Source organism: Delphinapterus leucas, chromosome 9 (assembly GCF_059928025.1).
Source record: "Delphinapterus leucas isolate spDelLeu-1000000601 "Yukka" chromosome 9, BTC_Dleu_Yukka2, whole genome shotgun sequence".
NCBI lineage: Eukaryota > Metazoa > Chordata > Mammalia > Artiodactyla > Monodontidae > Delphinapterus > Delphinapterus leucas.
This window is the reverse complement of record NC_143137.1, coordinates 44,147,021-44,170,215: the sequence shown is the minus strand read 5'-3', so window position 1 is coordinate 44,170,215 and position 23,195 is coordinate 44,147,021. Positions and strand designations below refer to the sequence as shown.

Sequence of the window (23,195 nt, the reverse complement as noted above, 5' to 3'; positions counted from 1 at the left end):
TCTGTTCTCTTTTTTCTCATTGAAATTTGTGCAAGCATAGCTTATTAAAATTTTTATAGGAGAGTTCCACTATTTTGATTGTATTTTTAAAATTTTTATTTTATTTTTTTTATACAGCAGGTTCTTATTAGTTATCTACTTTGTACATATTAGTGTGTACATGTCAATCCCAATCTTCCAATTCATCCCACCACCCCCCCCACGTCCCACACTTCCCCCTTGGTGTCCATACATTTGTTGTCTATATCTGTGTCTCTACTTCTGACTTGCAAACCGGTTCATCTGTACCATTTTTCTAGATTCCACATATATGCGTTAATATACGATATTTGTATGTCTCTTCTGACTTACTTCAAGGGAGTTCCACTATTTAAAGCAGAATATACAACTCTTGTTTTTCCTTTACCTTATTATGAGCCGAACTGTTCACCAATATTGTATGTTTTAGGCATGATTGAACATGGTCTCAGTGATAGTTCTCAATATAGACCCCGAAAGAGTATGTCTGAAGATGTTGGGCTTCAAGAAAGTAATCCCACTGAAGATGAGTTTGTTTCTATGCCTGCTCCTTACATTTCAAATACCAACTTGGAAACTGTTGAGAAAATCATGATGAGAAATCATGGAAGAGATGCTGCCATGAAGACTGAAGAGCCTTTTTTCCAGGTAGATCATGACAGCAGTGAAGGACAGGAACCCAATGACAGCAATCAATATTTGAAACCTCCTTCTCGCCCATCTCCAGAGTCTTCAGAAAGTGACTGGGAGACCTTGGATCCTAGTGTCTTAGAGGATTCCTCCTTGAAAGAAAGAGAACAGGTGGGATCAGAACAGACAAACTCATTTCCAAAGGACTCTTTGCCCTCAGACAGTCCTCCGATTACTGTACAACCTCAAGCTAACACAGGCCAGGTAGTCCTGATACCAGGGATAATTTCTGGTTTGGAAGAGGACCAGTATGGCATGCCTCTGGCCATCTTCACAAAGGTAAGGTTTAAAATGCTTTATTAAGGCCCTTAAGGATATAACAAAATCCTTTTAGAATTTAACTTTTAGTGTTAAACACATTTTCAGTCTGAAAATTTTTCTTTGACTGTAAAATACACAGTGCTTTGGCATCTGTGACCATAGTGTAAGGCTACAGAGAATTAATTCAGGAGATTTTGAGGTCACCAATCACTGTATTTGGTCTGTTTTTAATTATTCAGGTTTATCTTTGGTGGGGGAGGAGGCAGTCTTGATTACATTAAATGAATGTATATTAAAATACGACAATTCCAAAAGCTACAAAAAAGCTTAGATGGCTAACTTAAATTTTAGTACCCCTCATAGGTATAATATAGTGTTTTGGTTAACTTGCCCTAAAAACTATTTTTTAATCTTTTTATGAAAAAACATTCAAAATGCATTTATGATTTAACTTAAACACAACGTAGTAAATCTAATTGAATCTTTGAGCCAGTATCTTATGTCCTAGGGTATCATTTCTTAATTTCAGGAATATTTTAGGATTCTGGAAGCAACATCTGGGTTCTTTTGATTTTTCATTCTATTCAGGAGAAACTCCTTATTTTATTGCCATTCATGAATTAGTTTTCAAAATGGAGCAGAAGAAAAAAAATCCTTTTTTAAAAAAAAATAAAATTTATTTATTTATTTATGGCTGCATTGGGTTTTCACTAATGTGCGCAGGCTTCCTCTAGTTGCAGCGAGCGGGGGCTATTCTTCATTGTGGTGCGTGGGTTTCTCATTATGGTGGGTTCTCTTGCTGCGGAGCATGGTCTCTAAGCGCACGGCCTTCAGTAGTTGTGGCAGACGGGCTTAGTTGTTCCACGCTATGTGGAATCTTCTCGGATCAGGAATCGAACCAGTGTCTCCTGTATAGGCAAGCGGATTCTTAACCACTGTGCCACCAGTGAAGTCCCCCATTTCATTTTTTAGTCAAAAAGTATTTATTGCCTTCCTATGTGCTAGGCTCGTACTAGGTTCTAAATTCTTGCAACCATGGTCTTGCAATCTACCATGAAAGACAGATACATCTGTCCAGTAACTAGAGCAATGTTTTATGATTTCCCTAAGTACCTTCCTTTATGCCTGAAGTAAAAGAAATTGGATAGTATTGACTTGAACATGTATTTACACTATATGATAAATTCTTTCTGGGTGTATTCAGTTTTACAAATAAGTACTTGCCCCAAGTCAGTGTTGCTGAATAGTTAACAGAAAATGCTGTCTTTGTTCATTTTGTGACCTGTTAGGGGATGCTGAAATTATCTTAATTGGTTGCATGATTGAACTAATGCACATTTTCTTAAAACTGGGATTCAGGAGCCTGGGGAGAAAATTCAGGGCTCTCAAACTACTGAGTATACTCAATAGATGTAAATTGTGGGTTTTCTGAATTCATATGTGAGTGTCATGACTGCCTGTACTTTTTGGAGCCCTTACTTTGCTGCTTCACCCACCCACTCTAATTTTTATCACTGTGGAGATATCAAGAGGGAGGGATTTTGTTTTTGTCTGCTAGGTTGCTGAATTAAAGCAATGTTAATGTGTTCCGTGTGCTGTTAATAAACTGTTTGGCAGAATATTCTTTTTGTGTCCATTATACCAGTACTGAATATATGATGGGCTTACCACCATCATTATGGTAAATTAAACTTTTTTTTTGGTTTTATGTTTTATTGTGTGATGATTCAAATCTAACTTGTTTAATCACAGTTTCAAATACAATCGCTGATTCTTTCATGTCAGTAGGTTTCAAATATGGAATATACTTAAAAGTGAATTGCCTTTAGGCTTTTTTTTTCTCTTGAAGATGTTAAAAATACTTGTACAGAAGAACTAGGTTAAAAAGCATATTTAAAAATATATATTTTATTTATTTATTTATTTTTGGCTGTGTTGGGTCTTCGTTGCTGCACATGGGGTTTCTTTATTTGTGGCGAGCGGGGGCTACTCTTTGTTGTGGTGTGCAGGCTTCTCATTGCAGTGGCTTCTCTTGTTGAGGAGCACGGGCTCTAGGTGCATGGGCTCAGTAGTTGTGGCTCACGGGCTCTGGAGTGCAGGTTCAGTAGTTGTGGCGCACGGGCTTAGTTGCTCTGTGGCATGTGGGATCTTCCTGGACCAGGGCTCAAACCTGTGTCCCCTGCATTGGCAGGAGGATTCTTAACCACTCTACCACCAGGGAAGCCCACAGTTTGCAACTGTTTTAGTAAAAAAAAATATATGAAAGAATTAAAAGTATATGTAGTTGGAAACCAAAATTTTTTTCTGCCATATGTATTAAACTGCTTTATGTATTGCTTCTGAGTTTATATTTGGTTTGCTTGCTTACAGAGTATCATATTCAAATTTAGGGAACCTACAGATAACTTGTGACTAGCTAAAAAGTAATGGATGCATGTTTTTTAGTTTTATTTAAGTGTCACTCTACTATTTTTTTTCCTCTCAACATTGTTTTTAGTTCATCCGTAATTTTGCATGAAGTCGTGTATTATTATTCCTCTGTAGTTTTCTGTTTTCGGCTCTTCTGTAGCTTACGAATTCTGTGGATGGACATCTACATTGTTTTCAATTTCTGGCTACTACAAATAATGCTTCTATGAAATTCTTATTTGGAAGTCTTGGCTGTATACATGCAAACATTTCTTTAGGATTCAGTACCTAGAAGTGGGAATACTGGATTACAGGGAATGGGTATGTTAGCTTTACTAGAATAATTCCAAACTGTTTTCTAAAGTGGTTGTGACAGTTTCCATTCCCATAGCAGTGGTTAAGAGTTCCCATTGTTTCACATTCTTACCAACACTTGTTATTGTCAAACTTCCTAATACTTAGCCAATCTGATAGTATCTTCTGGCTCTTAGTTTGTAATTATTTTTCAGTAGTCACTGTTGAGGTTGAGCATCTTTTCATGTTCTTCTTAACCATTTGGATTTCCCTTTGTGTAGTAATTGTTCAAAGCTTCTGGGTTGTTTCCCTTGTCACTGATTTGTGGGACTTAAAGCTTTGTAGTTTTGGCTTTCACATTTTGGGTTTTATCTACCTGGAATTAATTTTTGTGTATGGTTGAGAAAGGGAGTCTGTCTCTGAGTTTTTTGTTGTTTCATTGGTGTATCTGTCTATCCCTGCGTCAGTCCTGCACTGTGTTAATTACCATGTATGTTGAGTCAGGCAGATGTTCCCCTCTTGCTATTGTTCTTCAAGAGTTTCTTAGCCCTTTGCATTTCCACATTAATTTTAGGATCATCTTAAGTTCTCACTCACACAGGTTGAGATTTTGAGAGATTACCTTTAAACGCTAGATAAAATTTTGTAGAGAACTGACATCCCTGCAGTATGGAGGCTTCCAGTTCATGAACATGCTTATCGTCCCTGAACAGGGGAGAGATGAGAAAATGGCAGTTGGTCCTGATGGCATTGTAGCCCTTCCTAAGTTGCAATGGAGAAAGCACTATGCTTTTGCAGCTCTCTAGCAGATCAGATCACAACAGGTTGCCAGATTTACCAAGCTGAGGTGTGTTTTTTGATGTTATTTGTTTTTTAGTTTTAATTGTGGTTTAAAAAAAAAAACCGTAAGATTTATCTTTACCATTTTTTTAAAATTTATTTTTATTTTTTTCTTTATTTTTGGCTGCGTTGGGTCTTTGTTGTGCGTGGGCTTTCTCTAGTTGCGGCGAGCGGGGGCTACTCTTCGTTGCGGTGTGTGGGCTTCTCATTGCGGTGGCTTCTCTTGTTGTGGAGCATGGGCTCTAGGGACACGGGCTTCAGTAGTTGTGGCACGTGGGCCTAGTAGTTGTGGCTCACAGGCTCTAGAGCTCAGGCTTTAGTAGTTGTGGTGCACGGGCTTAGTTGCTTTGCGGCATGTGGGATCTTCCCAGACCAGGGCTCAAACCTGTGTCCCCTGCATTGGCCGGCGGATTCTTAACCACTGTGCCACGAGGGAAGCCCCATCTCTACCATTTTTTTAAATTAATCAATTAATTAATTTATTTTTGGCTGTGTTGTGTCTTTGTTTCTGTGTGAGGGCTTTCTCTAGCTGTGGTAAGCGGGGGCCACTATTCATCGTGGTGTGCGGGCCTCTCACTATCGCGGCCTCTCCTGTTGCGGAGCACAGGCTCCAGACGCGCAGGCTCAGAAGTTGTGGTACACGGGCCTAGTTGCTCTGTGGCATGTGGGATCTTCCCAGACCAGGGCTCGGACCTGTGTTCCCTGCATTAGCAGACAGATTCTCAACCACTGTGCCACCAGGGAAGCCCATCTCTACCATTTTTAAGTGCACAATTCAGTGGTGTTAAGTGTATTCTCATGGTTGTACTACAGATGTCTAGAACTTTCTCATCTTGCAAAACTGAAACTCTATAACCTTTAAACCACAACTCCCCATTCTCCCCTCACCCCAGCCCTTGGCACCCATCATTGTTTCCATGAACTTGACTACTTTAAAATACCTTACATAAGTGGAATCATAATACAGCATTTATCTTTTTGTGACTGTCCTCTTTCAGTTAACATAATGTCCTCAAGGTTCATCCATGTTGTAGCATATGATAGGATTTCCTTCCTCCTCAAGGCTGAATAATATTCCATTGTACGTATATACCACATTTTCTTTATCCATTTATCCATCGATGGACATATGGGTTGCTTCTACCTTTTGCCTATTTTGAGTAGTGTGGCTGTGAGCATAGGTGTGCAAATATCTCTTCGATTTTCTTTTTTTTTTTAACCATTATATACTGCAGCTCCAAATGTGGAAGTTAAAGCATCCTAGAAAAGTGGAAAGCCATGGTGAGTTTGGCTGTAGAGGCTGCTCTATGTGAAAGTACCCAGGTTCTTGCTGCCACCAGACACTGAAGACCTTTAAAAGATTTAGGCTAAATTGACCATCGTTAAAAGTAATGATGGCAAAATTTTAAGGCCATTTTGATCTACTATTTAAAATAACTTTATAAATATGTAATACTTTCACATGGTTCAATATTCAAAAGGTTCCAAAGCATCTATAATAAAAAGTCTCTCTCATTCCATACCCTGCTATTCAGTTGCTCTCTCCAGGGGCAACCAACCTTATCTATATCTTTTTTTTTTTTTTAAGCAAAATATTCCTTGGAGATGAACTTCATCACTTGCTGCAGTTGTTCCATCATACAGAAGAACATTTATTCATTGCCCTGTTCATGAATAGTTAGGGTTCCTGTCTTTTGCAATGATAAACAATGCTGCAATAAATAACTTTTTACAAATCTCACACATGAACAGGTGTATCTGTAGGGTACATTACAAGAAGTAAAATGTCGGGTCAAAGAATATATGTATGTATAATATTTTAGGGAAATTTTTTTTCATATTTTTAAAAAGCTTTGAACTGTTGTTTTTTTTAAAAAAACACATTCTTAGTTTTCATGCTGTTATAGACTTAGCCAAGAATTCCACTGTTGACGGTAGACTTTTCTTCTCTAACAGAATCAATTATGAAATGCAATACTATGAGCAATTAAATCAATCTTTGTAAAAATTGGCAGTTCTGAGGGTGCCTTTATCAAGAAGGATTCTCAGGCCTAGTTGGGGGAGTAGGGTATTCTGGGGCCCATATCAAGTTTGAAAGAGCATTCAATATTGTAGTATTTATGTTTAGAAACAGGTAGTTGGGGAGCGGGGAGCCTGTTGTTTTTAATACATAGCACACAAAGTAAAGTGTGACCTGTGAGCCTTGCACCAGCTGTTTGAGTGATTTGGCCTAAGGACCAGGGGTCCTTTCCACCTTTAGTCACAAGAGGGTGTGGGTTGAGAAGCACTGTTTACTCAGTATGTCTAATGCATAGACATAGATTTATTTTTGCTGCTTCTGTTAGTTGGCGTTTTATAGAGCAGAGGAAGACACTGTCAAGAAGAATAAAACCAGGTTTCTAGACATATATTCCAACTTTTGGAAGTCTTCTTTCATGTTAAGTATATAACAACCAGCTGTGAGGTACAAGGCAGATGGTAGATGCACGGAAGGACCTGCAGTAGCAGAAGGGGTGTCTCCTGCCCTCCGAGAAATTCGTCTCATGAGGGAAACAAGACACTATCCAGATAACTGTAGTCAGTGTTTCTTAAAAAAAGAAGGTGAGAATAAAAAATAAATGAATGAAACTGTCATCAAACTTGATTGAAACAAATTCAGGGTTTCAGCAAGTCCTCCCTCCTGCCTTCACGTGCAGATTGTGCACTAGTTGGAAATCTATCTTGATATAGAATCTTTCAGCAGAAATTCCATTTCCTCCTTCAGTGCATCACTCCAGTGCTAACACCTTTATTTTCAGGATATAGGCTGCTTTCTGTACACTTAACTCCCTGCTGTGGCTTGGTGGTTAAAGTATAATTTTCAGGGCAATGGTATTTTCAAATGCAATTCAAATGGAAAGTAATTAAATACACTACTACCACTGTCATTTGTGCTTTAAACATTTAGTAGCAAGTGCCTTGAAATACTGCTGCATAATTTTAAACAATAGGACAGTAAAATAATTGCTATGCAGTGTTTTCTCTTCTTATAATAGTACTTTGCTGGTTATGTGCAAATGCACGTGTTTTAAAATTTTACTGGAAGAACAAACAGCTTTCGACTAAACAACATACTTTTTAATGGGCTTAATACTTCATTTCCGAAATGAAAAAAATTCAGTTTGTTAGTTACAGTGGAGGCTTTTAAGTTGAACCGAGGAACAAAGTGGTCAAGTAAGACAACCTTCATGGTAGACCATTTTGCCAAGATTGACCATTCATGCGGACCTATGGTTGTTATTATTGGAATATTATTGTATTGAGTCAAAGATCAGCTGTGTTAGGAATGGTGTGGGGTTGGGGAAAGATGGGGAGTTTTTTTTCCTGCTATTAGCTCTCTAGGCTTGAGGAGAGACGGGCTGTTCCATTACTTTTCTAATATTTTCTATTACTCTTGTAATTCAGGGATATCTGTGTTTGCCTTATATGGCATTGCAGCAGCATCATCTTCTCTCTGATGTCACCATTCGAGGATTTGTTGCTGGAGCTACTAACATCCTTTTTCGACAACAGAAACACCTCAGTGATGCCATTGTGGAAGTAGGTTACATATGAGTGTGGGTCCTTGACACCGCTGGTCTGTTTTCCTTCTTTCTTTTTGTTTTTCTTTTTTTTTTAATGTCTTTATTGGAGTATAGTTGCTTTACAATGGTGTGTTAGTTTCTGCTGTACAACAAAGTGAATCAGCTATATATATACATATATCCCCATTTCTCCTCCCTCTTGCATCTCCCTCCCTCCCACCCTCCCTATCCCACCCCTCTAGGTGGTCACAAAGCACCGAGCTGATCTCCCTGTGCCATGCGGCTGCTTCCCACTAGATATCTATTTTACATTTGGTAGTGTATATATGTCCATGCCACTCTCTCAATCCATCCCAGCTTACCCTTCCCCCTCCCCGTGTCCTCAAGTCCGTTCTCTACGTCTGTGTCTTTATTCCGGTCGTGCCCCTAGGTTCTTCAGAATCTTTTTTTTTTCTTTAGATTCCATATATATGTGTTAGCATACGGTATTTGTTTTTCTCTTTCTGATTCCTTCTTTCTTAATTGGAATTTGGGGCGTAGTAATAATACTAATCGTGGTAATAATTGCTTCCTTTGCCAGGCATCCTAAGCGCCTTAGGTATATGAACTGGTCTGGTTTTCATAACAACCTTTGAAATAGGCATTGTTACTGTCTGTATTACACCTGCAGAAGCTAAGGAACAGAGAGATCAGACAGCCACTAACTGGATGAGCCAGGATTCCTACCTAGGCAATCTGGTCCTACTACAGTCTCACAATTAAAATGTGTTTATCGTATAAATATTTTAAATACTTCTAGCTTGTTTAATATGCCCCAATATCAAGAGGAAGGAACTAGAGATAAATATTTGACATCTTATTAATATATAAGAAATTTAAGTAAGTTGTTCAATTTTACAATTAAAGTAATTTTTACAAATGCGTGAGGGTGATTTCGGCCACCCTAAGGTTTTTGTAGTTTCTAACAGAAAGTACCAGAATGTGCTTCCTGGGAAAAAGTTTATAATACAATAAATGAAAAATCTGGGATTCAAAGCTATCTGTATCCCAATTTTGAGGGAGAAAAATACATATACTTTCCAAGGCAGGAGGATACAGATGGGAGGACCACAGAGTTTTCTCAACATTATTGGTTACATTCTAGCTCTGAAGTTGGTTGGCAAGTTCATGGGTATTTGTTTTGTTATTATACTTTAAAACTGACCTGTAAGTTACATATATTTCTTTCTGTATCAAGTATTACATAATAAAAATATTCCAAAGTGTCTGTGCAATCAAAGGAAAAATTTTTAGGAATTATATTTAATTGTATGCATTTCTATTTGTATGAAAAAGGTGATTTTAACTATACATTTCTATATTTTCCAAAATATTTAGTCAACGTGAATTACTTCTATAATTCAAGATTAAATATTTATGCATATATTTTCTAAGAACAGAAAAGGAGCATTTTTAAAATAGTGAAAGAAAAAAAAACTTCAGTGTAAAAAACCTGTCTCTTTCTTAGGCTCACCTTTTGAGAACGCTGTTATTCATATTTTTTATTTCCAGCTCCAACTTCCCAGTAGTTACTCTTTAAAGTGTGGCATGGATATCTGCGTGAATGCCCAGACTCTGACTTATACCCGGGTACCCTCTAGGTAGAAGAAGCTCTGATCCAGATCCATGATCCAGAACTCAGGAAGCTGCTTAACCCAACCACTGCAGACCTAAGGTTTGCAGATTACCTAGTGAGGCATGTGACCGAGAACCGAGATGATGTCTTCCTGGATGGCACGGGCTGGGAGGGAGGTGACGAATGGATTCGAGCCCAGTTTGCAGTCTACATCCATGCACTGCTGGCCGCCACGCTGCAGTTAGGTAAGGAGCTCACAGCCTCTTTCTCATTTTGTAACTCTTACGATGTTTTGAATTGCATAAGAAACAAGTTTATGAAAAATTACCTGTCACTCCCTTATACAGACTTAACTACTCTTTGCATTTTGAGTACTTGATATCCTTCTAGACCTTTTTCTAAGCCTGTGTTTTGGATTTTAGTTTTGTGGTATTTGTGGTAGTCCTTTTACAAACATGGATCCCGTTTTTCATGTTTTTTATAACTTAGTTTTTCTTTATAATAGAAACATAAACATATTATCAAGAGAGTAAATGCAGATTTTCGTCACTTTTTACATGGCCCCTTAGTATTCCACCATATGGAAGGGTATATCAGTATTTGAGTGCTATTTATAAACACTGCTTACATGTTAAGATATATAATGGGTGAAAAGAGAAATATAAAAAATAGAAATCATTGAAAATCACATTCTGAGTGATTAGACCTTCAAATTTATCCCCCATTCTGAGAAATTTTATCCCTATTAAGTGGTTAAAATGGAACAGGCAAACATAGAATCACTGCTGAGTTAAAATTATCTCATTCCCCATGGAAAAGAATATATACAAGGAGAAAATGAAGCTCTGCAATGAGCTCTCACACCATGGACACCTACCACCCTGGACACTTAGCATATATTCAGTAGCTTTGGTGGTGGTGGTGTTGAAAGAGTATAGAGGTTTTGTTTTTCCTTCTTTTCAATTATCCAACTATTTCACAGTTGCTTTTTAAAAAAATGTAGTGGAATCCACATAACCTAAAATTTACCATCGTAACCATTTACTAGTGTATTGTTCCACAGTGACATTAAGTACCTTCACATTGTTGTGTTAGTAGATTTTTAAATCAACCTCACTACTGCCACCTCCCAGGTTAGTTCTTCACATAATATATATATAGTTTTAAACCCAGGCTTCGGGCATGTTCTTCATTCGTTAGGAAAGCTAACGGAGCGACTCCTTATTTGCTAATGGGATTTTTTTTTTTGAATGTCTGCCTCTCCTATAGCTGTAGCAGCTGAGACCCCAAAATTAAATCCTCTAACCCAGAATCATTCAGTTTATCTAGTAAGAAAACGCAAGTCTCCACCAGCCATGTAGCTTCCTGAGTAATTAATTTACTTCTTAAAAATATTTGCCCGGGTAGCTGTGAGCGCTGAGTAATACATAGAAGCTAACTTTTGGGGGGAACGTTTAACATGTGCAGCACCCCCTTTTTTGAGCACTTAACATCTGCTAACTCATTTCATCCTCCCAGCAATCCTAGAGGTAGATACTGTGTCATCCTCATTTTACAGAAGAGAAAGTGAGAGATAGGTTAAATAGTTTGCTCTTCCACCTGGTAAGAGGCTGAGCTGGGACTTCAGCCCAAGAAGTCTGGCTCAGGCCCAAGCTCTTAAAGGAAATTCAGTCCAATGAGCTGTCTGAGGAGTATGTTCTTAAAAGAGCTTCCTTATGCTGCATACAGAACCGTGTTATGTCCTTCTCTTCCTCTCCCAGCAAAAAAAGTCACATGTTTCACCCTCAAAGCAAGCAACTTGAAGTTAACATATGAAGCAATAGCCATTTGAATCAGTCCTCGAAACCTTTTCTATTCTTCCAAGTAGAAAAAATGCTCCGCATTGAAGCTTCGCCTCGATAGTGATAAAGCCATAAAGTTTTAAGCATTAAATATATGAAAATCTCCTTGTTATTTTAAGTATTTTGACTTTGAAATGCATGGAAACTCAAGAGTAAGTTTCAGTGAATAGTGAGGCAAAGAAGAGTAAATAGTGTCTAAAAAGAACCAATTAATGTATTCTTTCTAATTGCCTTTCTTAGAAAAATGGCATTTGTGAAAAGATACCCTAATTGCCTGCTCCATGTGTATACATCAGTATGTTTAACCCACTGTCCAGCCTATAGATTTTAATAAATAATACTATGCCTCCTTACCTTGGTAAGGAGAACTTGGAAATATGTTGGAGTTTTAAGGAACCTTAGAAAATATTTGGCTCAACCCCCTTATTTTCTAGTAAGAAAAATGAAATTCTGAGTGAGTAAGTGACTTACCAAAGGCCACATCGCTTCTTAACAGGATTTCTGGAATTAGACCCAAGATTCCTGACATCTGGTAGGCTGTCTCCCCAAGAAAGCAGGGGGACACGGAGGCTAAAGCCTTTTCTTTACTGGTTTAGGTTATTAATCTTTACATCCCTGACTGGCTACAGTCCAGCTCAACTTTCAAATATTTACTTGACAGATAATGAAAAGATCTTATCAGACTATGGGACGACCTTTGTTACAGCATGGAAGAACACTCACAACTACAGGGTCTGGAACAGCAACAAGCATCCAGCACTTGCAGAAATAAATCCGAAGTAAGCACATCCTCTGAAGGTTGATAGAGGTGGTTCACTTACTAAGTGTGCCCCAGCATAAAGAAAATCATATCTTAAAAAAAAAGAGAAGAAAATCATATCTTAACTCTGATGATATTGTGAATATCTTCAAGCATCTCCCTGAGTAGATTTTTATAAAAAGGCTCCCAAGTACAGAGAAGCAGCTGAAAACTGCTTCCCTATTCACACTTCTTACCCACAAAGCACAAGGCATTTTGGAAGCACTAACATTTCTCCCAGCTTCCAGCGTGATTTGGAGACAAAGTCCTGGCCTGTGAGGATCCTCCTACCTCATGGTTCTTCCCTCCCTTTCGCTGGATCTCTGCCTCAGCAGAATGGTCAAACAAGACAGAACCCTTGAGGGAAATAGCACTGGTTAAAACTGAGAGGTTATTTTATTTTATTTTATTTATTTTTATTTTTTTAAACTGAGAGGTTATTTTAATATATGAAGTGTGAACAACTAAAGTTAATATTTGAACTCCTAGATTTGCAGTCAAATCTGATGCAGTTTCCACATCAGATTCTAGATCCAACAAAATTTAATACATGTCACAGTGTCGACTGCTGGGCAAAGACTTTATCCCATGTAAAAGACATTTAAACATGCTGGGGAGTGGGGCCATTAAGAAATAATACTATGTGAATGGCAGGGTAGCGTCTAAGGAGATCAATTAATATAATGCGTACATCTTGGGAACTTCTTTTCTAAATTAAAATATATAATTTTTTATTTACAATACAAGTATACGCTGAACGTTTGTTTTCATTTGTGTTTTAAACTTTACTTCTCGGTGAGAATCTGACAAAAATCAACTTAGTGCTGATTACCATATTATTTGGGAACTATGGTAAACTTAGCTCAACTGGGGATGTGATTTAAGTGGTGCTACAAATACAAAACCCAGGAATTATGTCATAGTAACTTACAAAAGCATCTGTAAGGAAGCAGGATTTGGGAGAACATGTCTGCCAATATTTTGTACCTATCAAGAACAATGCCTAGGTTCAGGACCGATTTGGGGGAATTTAATCCTCATACTGGGCTGTAGCAGAAACCTATGTTGCCATTTGGGTGTGGTAAAAACAAAGGGAATTAAAAGGCACAAGCGTTTTAATGGTATTAAATGAAAGGACTAAGAGTTCAGAGTTTTCTCCCTCACTAACCACAAGGTCTGTGTTCTAAAGAGTAATAAGGAGAAACAGATGTGAGTTTGTTTGCCTGGCGGTACTCCTTGTGGTAGTGCTGGGGGAGTGACCGCTCGTAGTTTGGTCTCCTCTCCGGTACTCTGACCCTTAGCCTGGTCAGATCGTTACGCAGCCCCTGCGTCTGCTGTAGTGCCTTTAACTTGAAGCAGCTCGACAGATTGTGTTGCAGGTCCATATGAGGATTAGCTGGAATGTGTTTTAAAGGAATGTAAAAACAATACTTTTAAAAATATGTAAATAAATTGCTGTTACTTAGATTGAGGAGAAAGCTGAAGAAAAGGACCAGAAAAAAAAAGGTAGGGAAATTATGCAGATATGACCATCAGCAGATTTTCAATATTTTCACCAAATTCAAAACAAGAAATGATAGTCTTCAACTGTCACCAGGGGGTATAATTTGGAAATATTCAAAACTAAATGTAAGGTTTGAGATTTATGAAACCCTTTCTTCAACTCCTAAAGATCGGAGAAGGTAGTCCTCTGACTTCCCTTAAAAGCAGCAGGCATGTTTCATCTTTTAAGCATAGCGTTTGCAGGAATAGAGAATGATGAACTAATCTCTCAATTCTTTCCAACCGGAGATTCAGAAATCCAGAAAAAGAGGGGTTGTTAACGTATGCTTAACATGGCCAATATATCAATTTGTTTTCATTTGAAAAGCCATAAATAGCATTTTGATATTTCAATAAGTGGCTACAAATTTCTCTAGGTCACTTTCTTTGTTAGACATTGACAGAGAGACCCCTGCGTATGAGATAAGAATTTGAATATTTATTGATGCCTTCTTGTATAGTGTAAAGTTGATCAGGTTGCCTGATTTTAAAATGTCGGTGCTTGGGCCCCACCCCAGACCAGGTAACTCAGAACATTAGGGCGGCACTAACACAAACCATCCCCACCCAAGGAAAAAAGCACACCTATTTTACAAGCAAGGACATAAGCTCAGAGGGACTTACATAACTGTTAAGTGGAGAGCTGTGATCAAAGCCCTGTTTCCTATATCTCATTTGGAGCACTGCCACCCGGCTGAGTCACCCCTGCGAGGGAGGTTTCCTGATTCTTCCATGTGATAACTGTGTTGCAGCTTTATTGGCGAAATACTCATAGTCTAAACTCAAACTTTGTTTTACAGCCATCCTTTCCAAGGCCAGTATTCAGTGTCAGACATGAAGTTAAGATTCTCACAGTGAGTATTTAGGGAAAATACTAGGAACAGTCTTACGTCTGAATGTATGCCATGTGTTTCATTGCTAATTGGGAATTGTTTTTCTCCACTTCACAGACTTGTGCTTCAAGTAGTAACCAAATATGTGCGTTAACATTCTCTAGCTCAGCAGTGTGTATGTTTCAAAGTGAAAACACTGCTGTTTCATGGAGAGTGGTGTGAACTAATAGCCAGATTTGCCATTTTTGTTCTGGTGAAGTTACTTTAGCATATTGTGACTGTAGGAAGAGTTAAGCATGCATCCTTATGCCCTTACCACTTTTTGGCTCATCTGCGTATCTTGTAGTGTTTTCTGAAGATTCACATGCTTAAAATGTTAGTTAATTAATTGATGCATAACAAATAATGCATTATTTAGCTTCTTTTCTCAGTACTGATTTGAGGGATGGTTATGGAGTGGTGAATGTATACCTGAGAGATTTTTTGAAATTGTACTTAACGTTCCTCTCCTTTACTCAGTTCTGTTCAAAACAGTGAACGTGGCAAAAAACTTGGAAACGTCATGGTCACAACGAGTCGGAATGTTGTGCAAACAGGAAAAGCTGTTGGTAAGGATGTCTTGGGCAGGAACAGATTGGAATCGTAACACATCTCTTCTCTATCCTCAATATATCACTGATAAAAACATAAAGTTGTAGAGATCTGTGTATCACATAATAATGCAAGATGGTCGAATACAGAGATTTTTGTTTTAAATTTTGGGCTTATTCATTAAAACCATTCTTGTGGCACTAGATGATGTCAAACCAAGTTTAGCAAATTTTGTCCTGTCTGTTCTGTTACCAGGATTCAAGCTTCTCTGGAGTTTTTCCTCCATTCCCTGAGCTGCCCACAGTTCGTTCATTCATTCATTCATTTATCTATCTATTTATTTATTTATTTTTGGCTGCACACGGGCTTTCTCTAGTTGCGGCCAGCAGGGGCTACTCTTCGTTGCAGTGCACGGTCTTCTCATTGCGGTGGCTTCTTGTTGCGGAGCACGGGTTCTAGGTGCTCGGGCTTCAGTAGTTGTGGCTCATGGGCTCTAGAGCGCAGGCTCAGTAGTTCTGGCTCACGGGCTTAGTTGCTCCGCGGCATGTGGGATCTTCCCCAGACCAGGGCTCGAACCCATGTTCCCTGCATTGGCAGGCAGTTTCCCAACCACTGTGCCACCAGGGAAGTCCCAGCCCACAGTTCTTTATAAATAGTAGAGAGCCATAATAATAAAGTAGGCATTAGGAACTGCCATCTATTAAGGTAGTATCACACAATAAAGAAGATCAGTGAAACCAACAGTTGTTTTTATGAAAAAATCAACATTAGTGAAACGTTTTAGACTAATAAAGAGAAAAAGAAGATACAAATTACCAGTATTGGGCATGAAAGAGGGGACACCACTGTAGATCTTACAGAAAGTAAAAGGATAATAATATTGTGAATAATTTTATGCCAATTTTTCAACAACTTAGGTAAAATCTACAATTTCCTTGAAAGACTCAAATCGCCAAAACCAATGCAGTAAAGAAATAGAAAATCTGAATAGCCCTATATCTATTAAATAAGTTGAATTAAAATTTAAAAGTTTGCCACAAGGTTTTAAATATAATGTAAACACAGATGGCTTCACTTACGAATTTTATCAAACATTTAAGGAATAATGCTACTGTTATACAAACTCTTTCAGAAAGTAGTGGTTGAGGTAATACTCCCCAACTCATTTACTTAGCCCAGTATTACCCTGATACCAAAGCCAGACAAATGGTAGCATGCTGTTGTATACACCCTTCTGTACCTTTTTTCACTTAAAATATTTTGAAGATTATTCCATACCCTTTCTAAAGAAACTTCTTGTTCCCTCTTTTCTATATTTTTAACTTTTTATTTTTATATTATTTCAAACTTAAATTGTGCAACAGTGTACAAGGAACTCCCAGTTATCTCAGATTCACTGATTATTTACATTTGGCTATGTTTGCTTTGTCGTATCAGTATTGAAAATAGGACCCATCTCCTTTCTTACCTCCTGAGAGAGCTTGGCTAACCGTTACTGAACACAACTCAAAAGCCCCAGAACTAAGTGATCTCTGTGCAGGGGTCCTCGTAGCTCTAACGTCCTGTATATCCAGAGATAGACAGGGTGAGAGAACTACTCCACACACTTGTCTTAGAAGAGAAACACAAGGCACATAGCCCCATCACTGTGGAAAAGTAGGAAAATTCTACTTCATCATAGTTGTATGATGTCAGTTGTTAGTTAATTTTTAGTGATGCTGCTGATATTTAAATTCTAAGGCCTATTCTCTTCTTCCACACTCCCTTCTTCAAGAATAGTGAGTATGGATGATTCAGCTTAAATAATTTCACTTTAACACGAGATAACGCTCTTAAAAACAAAACAGACCTCAGGCAGATAGAGCTCTGTGTGTCTTCATTTGATGCAACATCATTTTAGATGACAAAAACAAATTTCCCTAAGCAGCCTAACAGCTCTTCCCTGCAGGTGGTTTTTAGTTATCAACTTGGATTTAGGGTACAGAGAGCTCATAGGACTTTTTCAGCTCTCCAAGTCATTCTGCTGCACAGCCAGTGCTGAGAACCACTGGCCTGGCACAGTGGGCATTAAGGAAAGAGTTTGCTCAAGATTTTCAAAATGCTTAGGAGAGCAGGGTCTTACACCCTGGCATTATCCAGGTTCCTCTTAGACATTCCCATGGTAACGGATTATTTTGAAACTAGAAGTGTAAATGGTATTTTAGTAACTATTAACATATCGGTTGCAGTTAATTAACATTTATTAATTAACATTGGTTTTTCAGTGTCTCTTAACAAAAGTGAAGACATTTTTCCTTTTGTTTTTCCCCTTCTTTCCATTCAGGCCAGTCAGTTGGAGGAGCTTTTTCCAGTGCAAAGACAGCCATGTCTTCATGGCTTTCTACTTTCACCAGTTCCACTCCACAGAGTCTCACTGAGCTGCCTGACGGGAAACCCTGAGCGGAGCAAGCCACCCAGAAGCTGCTGTCGCTTTCTTAGGTTTAAGCGTCCCCTGTCTGTCTGCTGCTCCCAGACTGTTCCTCTTCATTGACCACAGGTCCACAGCAGGGACCAATAGGTCGAACTGTTTACAGGGACGGTTGCCCTCTGTGTAAATGAATGTCACGGGATGCTGAAAAGACGAAACCACAAGCGTAGCAGGGACGGCTTCCCAGGTTGGGGTTTAAATTGACTACTTTATTTCAGTCTGAGCCTGATTGAAACACAGTGAACGTTCTAATGAATTCTGAGTTCTGATATTATACATTTGTTTACTTTAGAAAAGTTTTTACTTGGTGTAAATTTTGTTCTGTTGTTGCTGTTTGAATATCCAGATGGATATTTATCTGTGCTAAGATTAAGTTATATTACTATTTTAATTTCTCTAAAGTGGGCCCTAAAATGTGCTTACATTTAACAGTAAGGGGGCATATAATCCAGCCCTTCATTATTATCTTGCTGAGTTATATGAGGATTTTTTGTTTGTTGGTTTTCTACCCACAAAACACATTTATCACTTCACTTCCTCCTAGAAACCGTGGAAGTCAGAGGTGGTAGTTCTGAGGATGGAGTGTTTTGTTTTGTGCTTTTAATTTATTCTTTCCCAATCCTAAGCACTTGCTTTGAGGTGTCAAGGAGGGTCACTGTGCTTTCTTCCTTTTCCTAATTGTTCAAGTAGATGTGCAAAGAAACAGCGTGGTGACGGTTATAGCGGTGTTCAAGCAGTTTAACTGAGTGTGTATTTAGGGCAAGACTTTTAAAGATCTAGGTGTTAGTTCTATTGACTGTAGTAATGTTGCAGTCTTTACATGCATTTTTTAACCCAGAGTTTGTGCCTTCTATTTCTTCTTTTGAACAGTTTTCCATTGGGTGTTTACAGACTTACAGGTTTTTTCTTTGTCTTAATCTTCATAAAGCTTTTCAGGGCGCTTGGCCTTCCTACTTCCCTGATAGAAAATCCTCATGTAATCAATCTCTACCCCCTTCCAAAAGCAAGATGATCTGTAAATATTAAACAGAAATCTCATCTTGGCTCACATTTAGAAAAGCAAGAGAAGAAAACTACAGCCATGACATCAGTCATGTTTCATGAAGGACACCTGGGTTCATTTTAGACACAGGTGTGCTCAGTACTGAAGATTTTTACACAACTAGACCTCATGTGGCTGCCAGGCTCAGCTCTCATTTGCTTTTCAGGGGGACTTTGGCTGGGTGTTCTCAGGGAGTACTTACAGGCGACAGGCTGCTTTTTCAGTAACAAAGGATACTTGGAAAATACATCATGAGTATAATCTACATTTGATATAAAGAGTATTGAGAAAATCGGGGACCTAATTAGGGAGGACGCTTGATTATATTTGATTTACCCTTTAAGAAATGTTTGTATAAAAAGCACTACTAGGGCATGTGAAACGAAACATAGGGACATAATCTAAATATCCCTAAAATTTCCAATTTGTGTTTTAACACAAGTCCTGCACACCTAAAAGCGTACTTCCCTTTGAGTATAATAACTCAAGGTAAAGGGCTTATTGTGAGAACTGTATTAATTCCACTTCTGCTAGGAAAGTTTGCTTTCTCAGGAAATACTATTTGAAGAGAAGAAAGTAGTACCAAACAAAACTTTAAAAGGTACTTTAAAGTTGCACTGAGACTAACATCTTATATTATCGTGAGGCCGCATTGTTGAGTAGAGTGTGATAGTGTGTCGGTACGCAGTTGCTACTCTCGACTACCCGGCTGTTCACGGCGCTAAGAGTGCTGTGAGGGGTCAGCCAGCACACTGCTGGTTCCTCCTTTCGTTTGTATGGCTTGTATGATTGGGGTGAATTCTCATCTCTCACTATTCCAAGAAGTCCAATCCACTTTGGAATCCCACTGAAATAAAACAAGTTACATAAAATTTAACTTTGCTTTAGTATCACTCCCTATTTTATATACACCTAATGGAACTTTCTATTCATGTTTCTGGTTAAGAGTTCAACTCTTATTTACTGTGGTCATTTAACTGGCTTTCAGCATAAAGTGAGTATTTCAGAAGATAGAACTTTTGTCATAGAAATGGTCAAAAGACCCTAACTCTATTTCCTTCAGGTTCTAGAAGGTATGGGCACCTTCAGGGAGTGCAGGCTATTATGTTGCTGCTGGGGGGCCCTGGGGCAGCCAGCACAGTTGCAGGCAGGAAGTCTGGCCCCTGGTCCCGGGAGCCTACGTGCTTCAAGTTTGGGTTCCTGGCTGCAGCCCAGCGTCCAGCCTGGAAGCAGTAGCCTCCTCTAGCCACTGGCTCTGTGAGTGGAGCCAACACTGGTGTGGCTGTCTTCGGACAAATCACTGGAAAAGGTGTGTGCTTTGCTTGGCCACAGTGTTTTTGTCTGAGAACTGAGTGCGTTTATGTAGGCCCGAGGGAGCTAGGGTCAGCCAGGCAACACAGACTGCATCCATAGCTTGGTGGAGACCTCGCTCCTGTCCAGGTGACTTAAAAAGAGTGTTTGGAAAATGTCCCTGGTGTGCTTTAATTCCTACTAGGCACTGTAATGACGATGACATAGGTAAGGGAAAGAGGGTTAAAGCTGACCCAAGTGTCCTGAGTTAAGTGAATAGGAAAAATTGCCTGTCACAGTATGGCTTAGGGTTATTTTACATCTGCATTTGGCTCATATAACCAGTATGAATAGTCTATCCCCAAATCTGTTAGTGATTTACTAGCCCCCAGGCCCTAAAATACAATTTTCTTCTACTTTTTGCTTTAAGAAACACAGCAGCTGTATCTTTGGGCAGCAAACCAGAGCATATGGCGTGATTTCCTCAGCCTTATCTTGCTTTCCAAGTCCTATATTAAGCATTGGTTTTTTTGTTGTTGTTGTTTTTAGAATAATTTACTTAGAAAGGCAAGGAGAAAACAAATTAGGAAGGGAGAGGTGAGAAGTTGCAAAGCCAAGAGACAAGGTCCTTTAAAATCTGAATGAAAGTACTTTGAGAGCAGTATTTTTTTTTCTTTTGGTATAAATTTATTTATTTTTGGCTGTGTTGGGTCTTTGTAGCTGCGCGCAGACTTTCTCTAGTTGAGGCGAGCGGGGGCTACTCTTCATTGCGGTGCACGGGCTTCTCATTGTGGTGGCTTCTCTTGTTGCAGAGCATGGGCTCTAGGAGCACAGGCTTCAGTAGTTGTGGCATGTGGGCTCAGTAGTTGCGGCTCGCAGGCTCTAGAGCGCAGGCTCAGTAGTTGTGGTGCACGGGCTTAGTTGCTCTGCGGCATGTGGGCTCAAGCCCATGTCCCCTGCATTGGCAGGCTGATTCTTAACCATTGTGCCACCAAGGAAGCCCGAGAGCACTATATAATATGCTAAAGGTTATAATAATTCTTTTATGAAGAACTTAAATTATTCATCTGCTAGTTACGAGTTTTTGTTGTTGTTGTTGCTGTACGCAGGCCTCTCCCTGTTGTGGCCTCTCCCGTTGCGGAGCACAGGCTCCGGACGCGCAGGCTCAGCGGCCATGGCTCACGGGCCCAGCCACTCCGCGGCATGTGGGATCTTCCCGGACCGGGGCATGAACCCGCGTCTCCTGCATCGGCAGGCGGACTGTCAACAACTGCGCCACCAGGGAAGCCCACGAGTTTTAAAATGAGGCTTTAACTTTATCTCCCTGGCAGGCAGTTTTTGTTTTTAATTTGTTTTGTGGAAGTTAGAGTCAGTGGTCCTTTTCCCTGAGGCCTGGTGATGAGTTTAGGAGCACCCAGCCCTGTGAGGGGCCAGTGGACTTATCCTGATCCCCTTGAACTTTTTATCTGCTTCAGCAGTTTGGGAAAGTAGCCTGTTAGGCTGGTAGCCGGTAAGTGTTGCCTGTTATTTTATCAGGGAGTTGGTTGGGACTCTTGAGATGGCATTGACATTTGCATGCTCTGATTGTTTGACCAGAGGTGGCACGTCATTCATGGCCTTTCCACCCAGTTCTGTGGTAGCCTCTAAACACGATAGAGAACGCAACCGTAGTTTCTAGAAGATGATTGTCATTCTGTGTAGCTCAGCGTGCCACTACGAGTTTTTTCATTCCAAGTCTTTGGACTTCATAACATTGGAATTGTTTTTTCATCATTTCTAACATTCCATAAATATTTGTCAAGGACAAAGAAAAGGAATGTGGATCTTTATTCTTCTCATATAAATAACTTTGTACACATGACTTCCTGCTTTCATATGAAGGAGAAGAAACTAGCTCCCTTGTATGGCAGCTCCAAAACTAAAAGATTGTTGGACGTATAAGGGGTTGAATATATTTTGTAAAACGCTAATGCATTTGTATCTCTGTGCTGTTCTAAAGATTACCTTTTTACTTATATTAATTAAAGATATAGAAACTATATATTTAAATCATGTTAAATGGGACATAACTTAGGGATTTTCCTCAATCTTATTTTTCATCGGCTTCTCACACTCATATAGTATGCTGCTCAAATTTTTTTGTGTGCAATATGAATATTTGAACATTTCAGTGAGGTACTGAGCCAGAAAAGGTAATTGAAGTTTTTAGAAAATTTATGTGCTTAGAAAATATATTGTTTTCTTTAAATATTAGTAATTTATAGCTGGAAATATAGGATCAAGACTTGCTTCAGGCCACTTGATCACTGGTTCCTAAATTTAGGAAGCATATAATTGACAAGTTGGTGAAAGCATTTAGTGGGTACAGGAATAGTTTAAATACTTGAGATTAAAGGTTTTTCACAAACCCCGTTCTAAGAAAGTTTAGCTTAGAAATCTTAGAAAGCTTTCTTGGGAAGTTTAGAGCTGTGGTACATGTTTTGATTAGAAAGATAGTTTCTCCTTGCTCTAGTAGTTTTATAATTTGTAGTAGTCTTTTGTTTCTGTTGTCATTTGTTTTTTAAAAAATGTTAAAATTATAAATCACGTCCAATCATACTGAATTGTAAAACTTCTACTGTATCTTTATTTTAAGGAAAAATGAGAATAAAATTATCCTGTTTCTCCTGCATACAGTGGAGTTGGCCTGTTTTTCTAGAAGTACCCTTCATGTTGTCAGTGTGGTTTCTGGCCTGCTTCACAGTTGGAGAGAAGGGCCAGCTTCGTTTACTAGGAAACCAGCGGAACTAAAGGACTCATTGCTCGTTTTTTTTTTTTTACTCTCTCATTTTGAAAATACTTGTGCTTCAGTTTGTGAGGTGGTGACCCTCGCAGCAAGAATGTTTAGTGCCTGGGGCTGCACAAAGTACAACCAAACGGAGTTTGGTCGTGCAGTAACGTCTTGTCACATGCTCACGGACAGAAATCCCCAGGGGACTAGGATATTGCCCCAAGCAACCCATTTTTCCATCCGTACTGGTGAGCTTCAGAATAACCTTGACATTTCCACTGAGGACTCCTAGCACATTTTCACATATGTATTTGCATGTACCATGGTTTC

General features: G+C 39.0%; 1 protein-coding gene across 3 annotated transcripts in view; it reads left to right on the top strand.

The window, feature by feature from the left end:
* AVL9 (AVL9 cell migration associated) overlaps positions 1-22,766 on the top strand; it is a 63,903-nt gene extending 41,137 nt beyond the window's left edge. For 2 of the 3 annotated variants that reach the window (XM_089917025.1, XM_089917024.1), the window contains 7 exons: positions 449-987; positions 7,957-8,095; positions 9,720-9,935; positions 12,193-12,310; positions 14,673-14,726; positions 15,225-15,313; positions 17,620-22,766. In XM_089917025.1, coding sequence (XP_089773151.1) covers positions 449-987; positions 7,957-8,095; positions 9,720-9,935; positions 12,193-12,310; positions 14,673-14,726; positions 15,225-15,313; positions 17,620-17,735 — 1,271 coding nt within the window. In that variant the 3' untranslated portion in view covers positions 17,736-22,766. The remainder of the gene's footprint in view (positions 1-448; positions 988-7,956; positions 8,096-9,719; positions 9,936-12,192; positions 12,311-14,672; positions 14,727-15,224; positions 15,314-17,619) is intronic. The other variant, XR_016394210.1, reaches the window with a different exon arrangement.
* Positions 22,767-23,195: the final 429 nt, after the last annotated feature.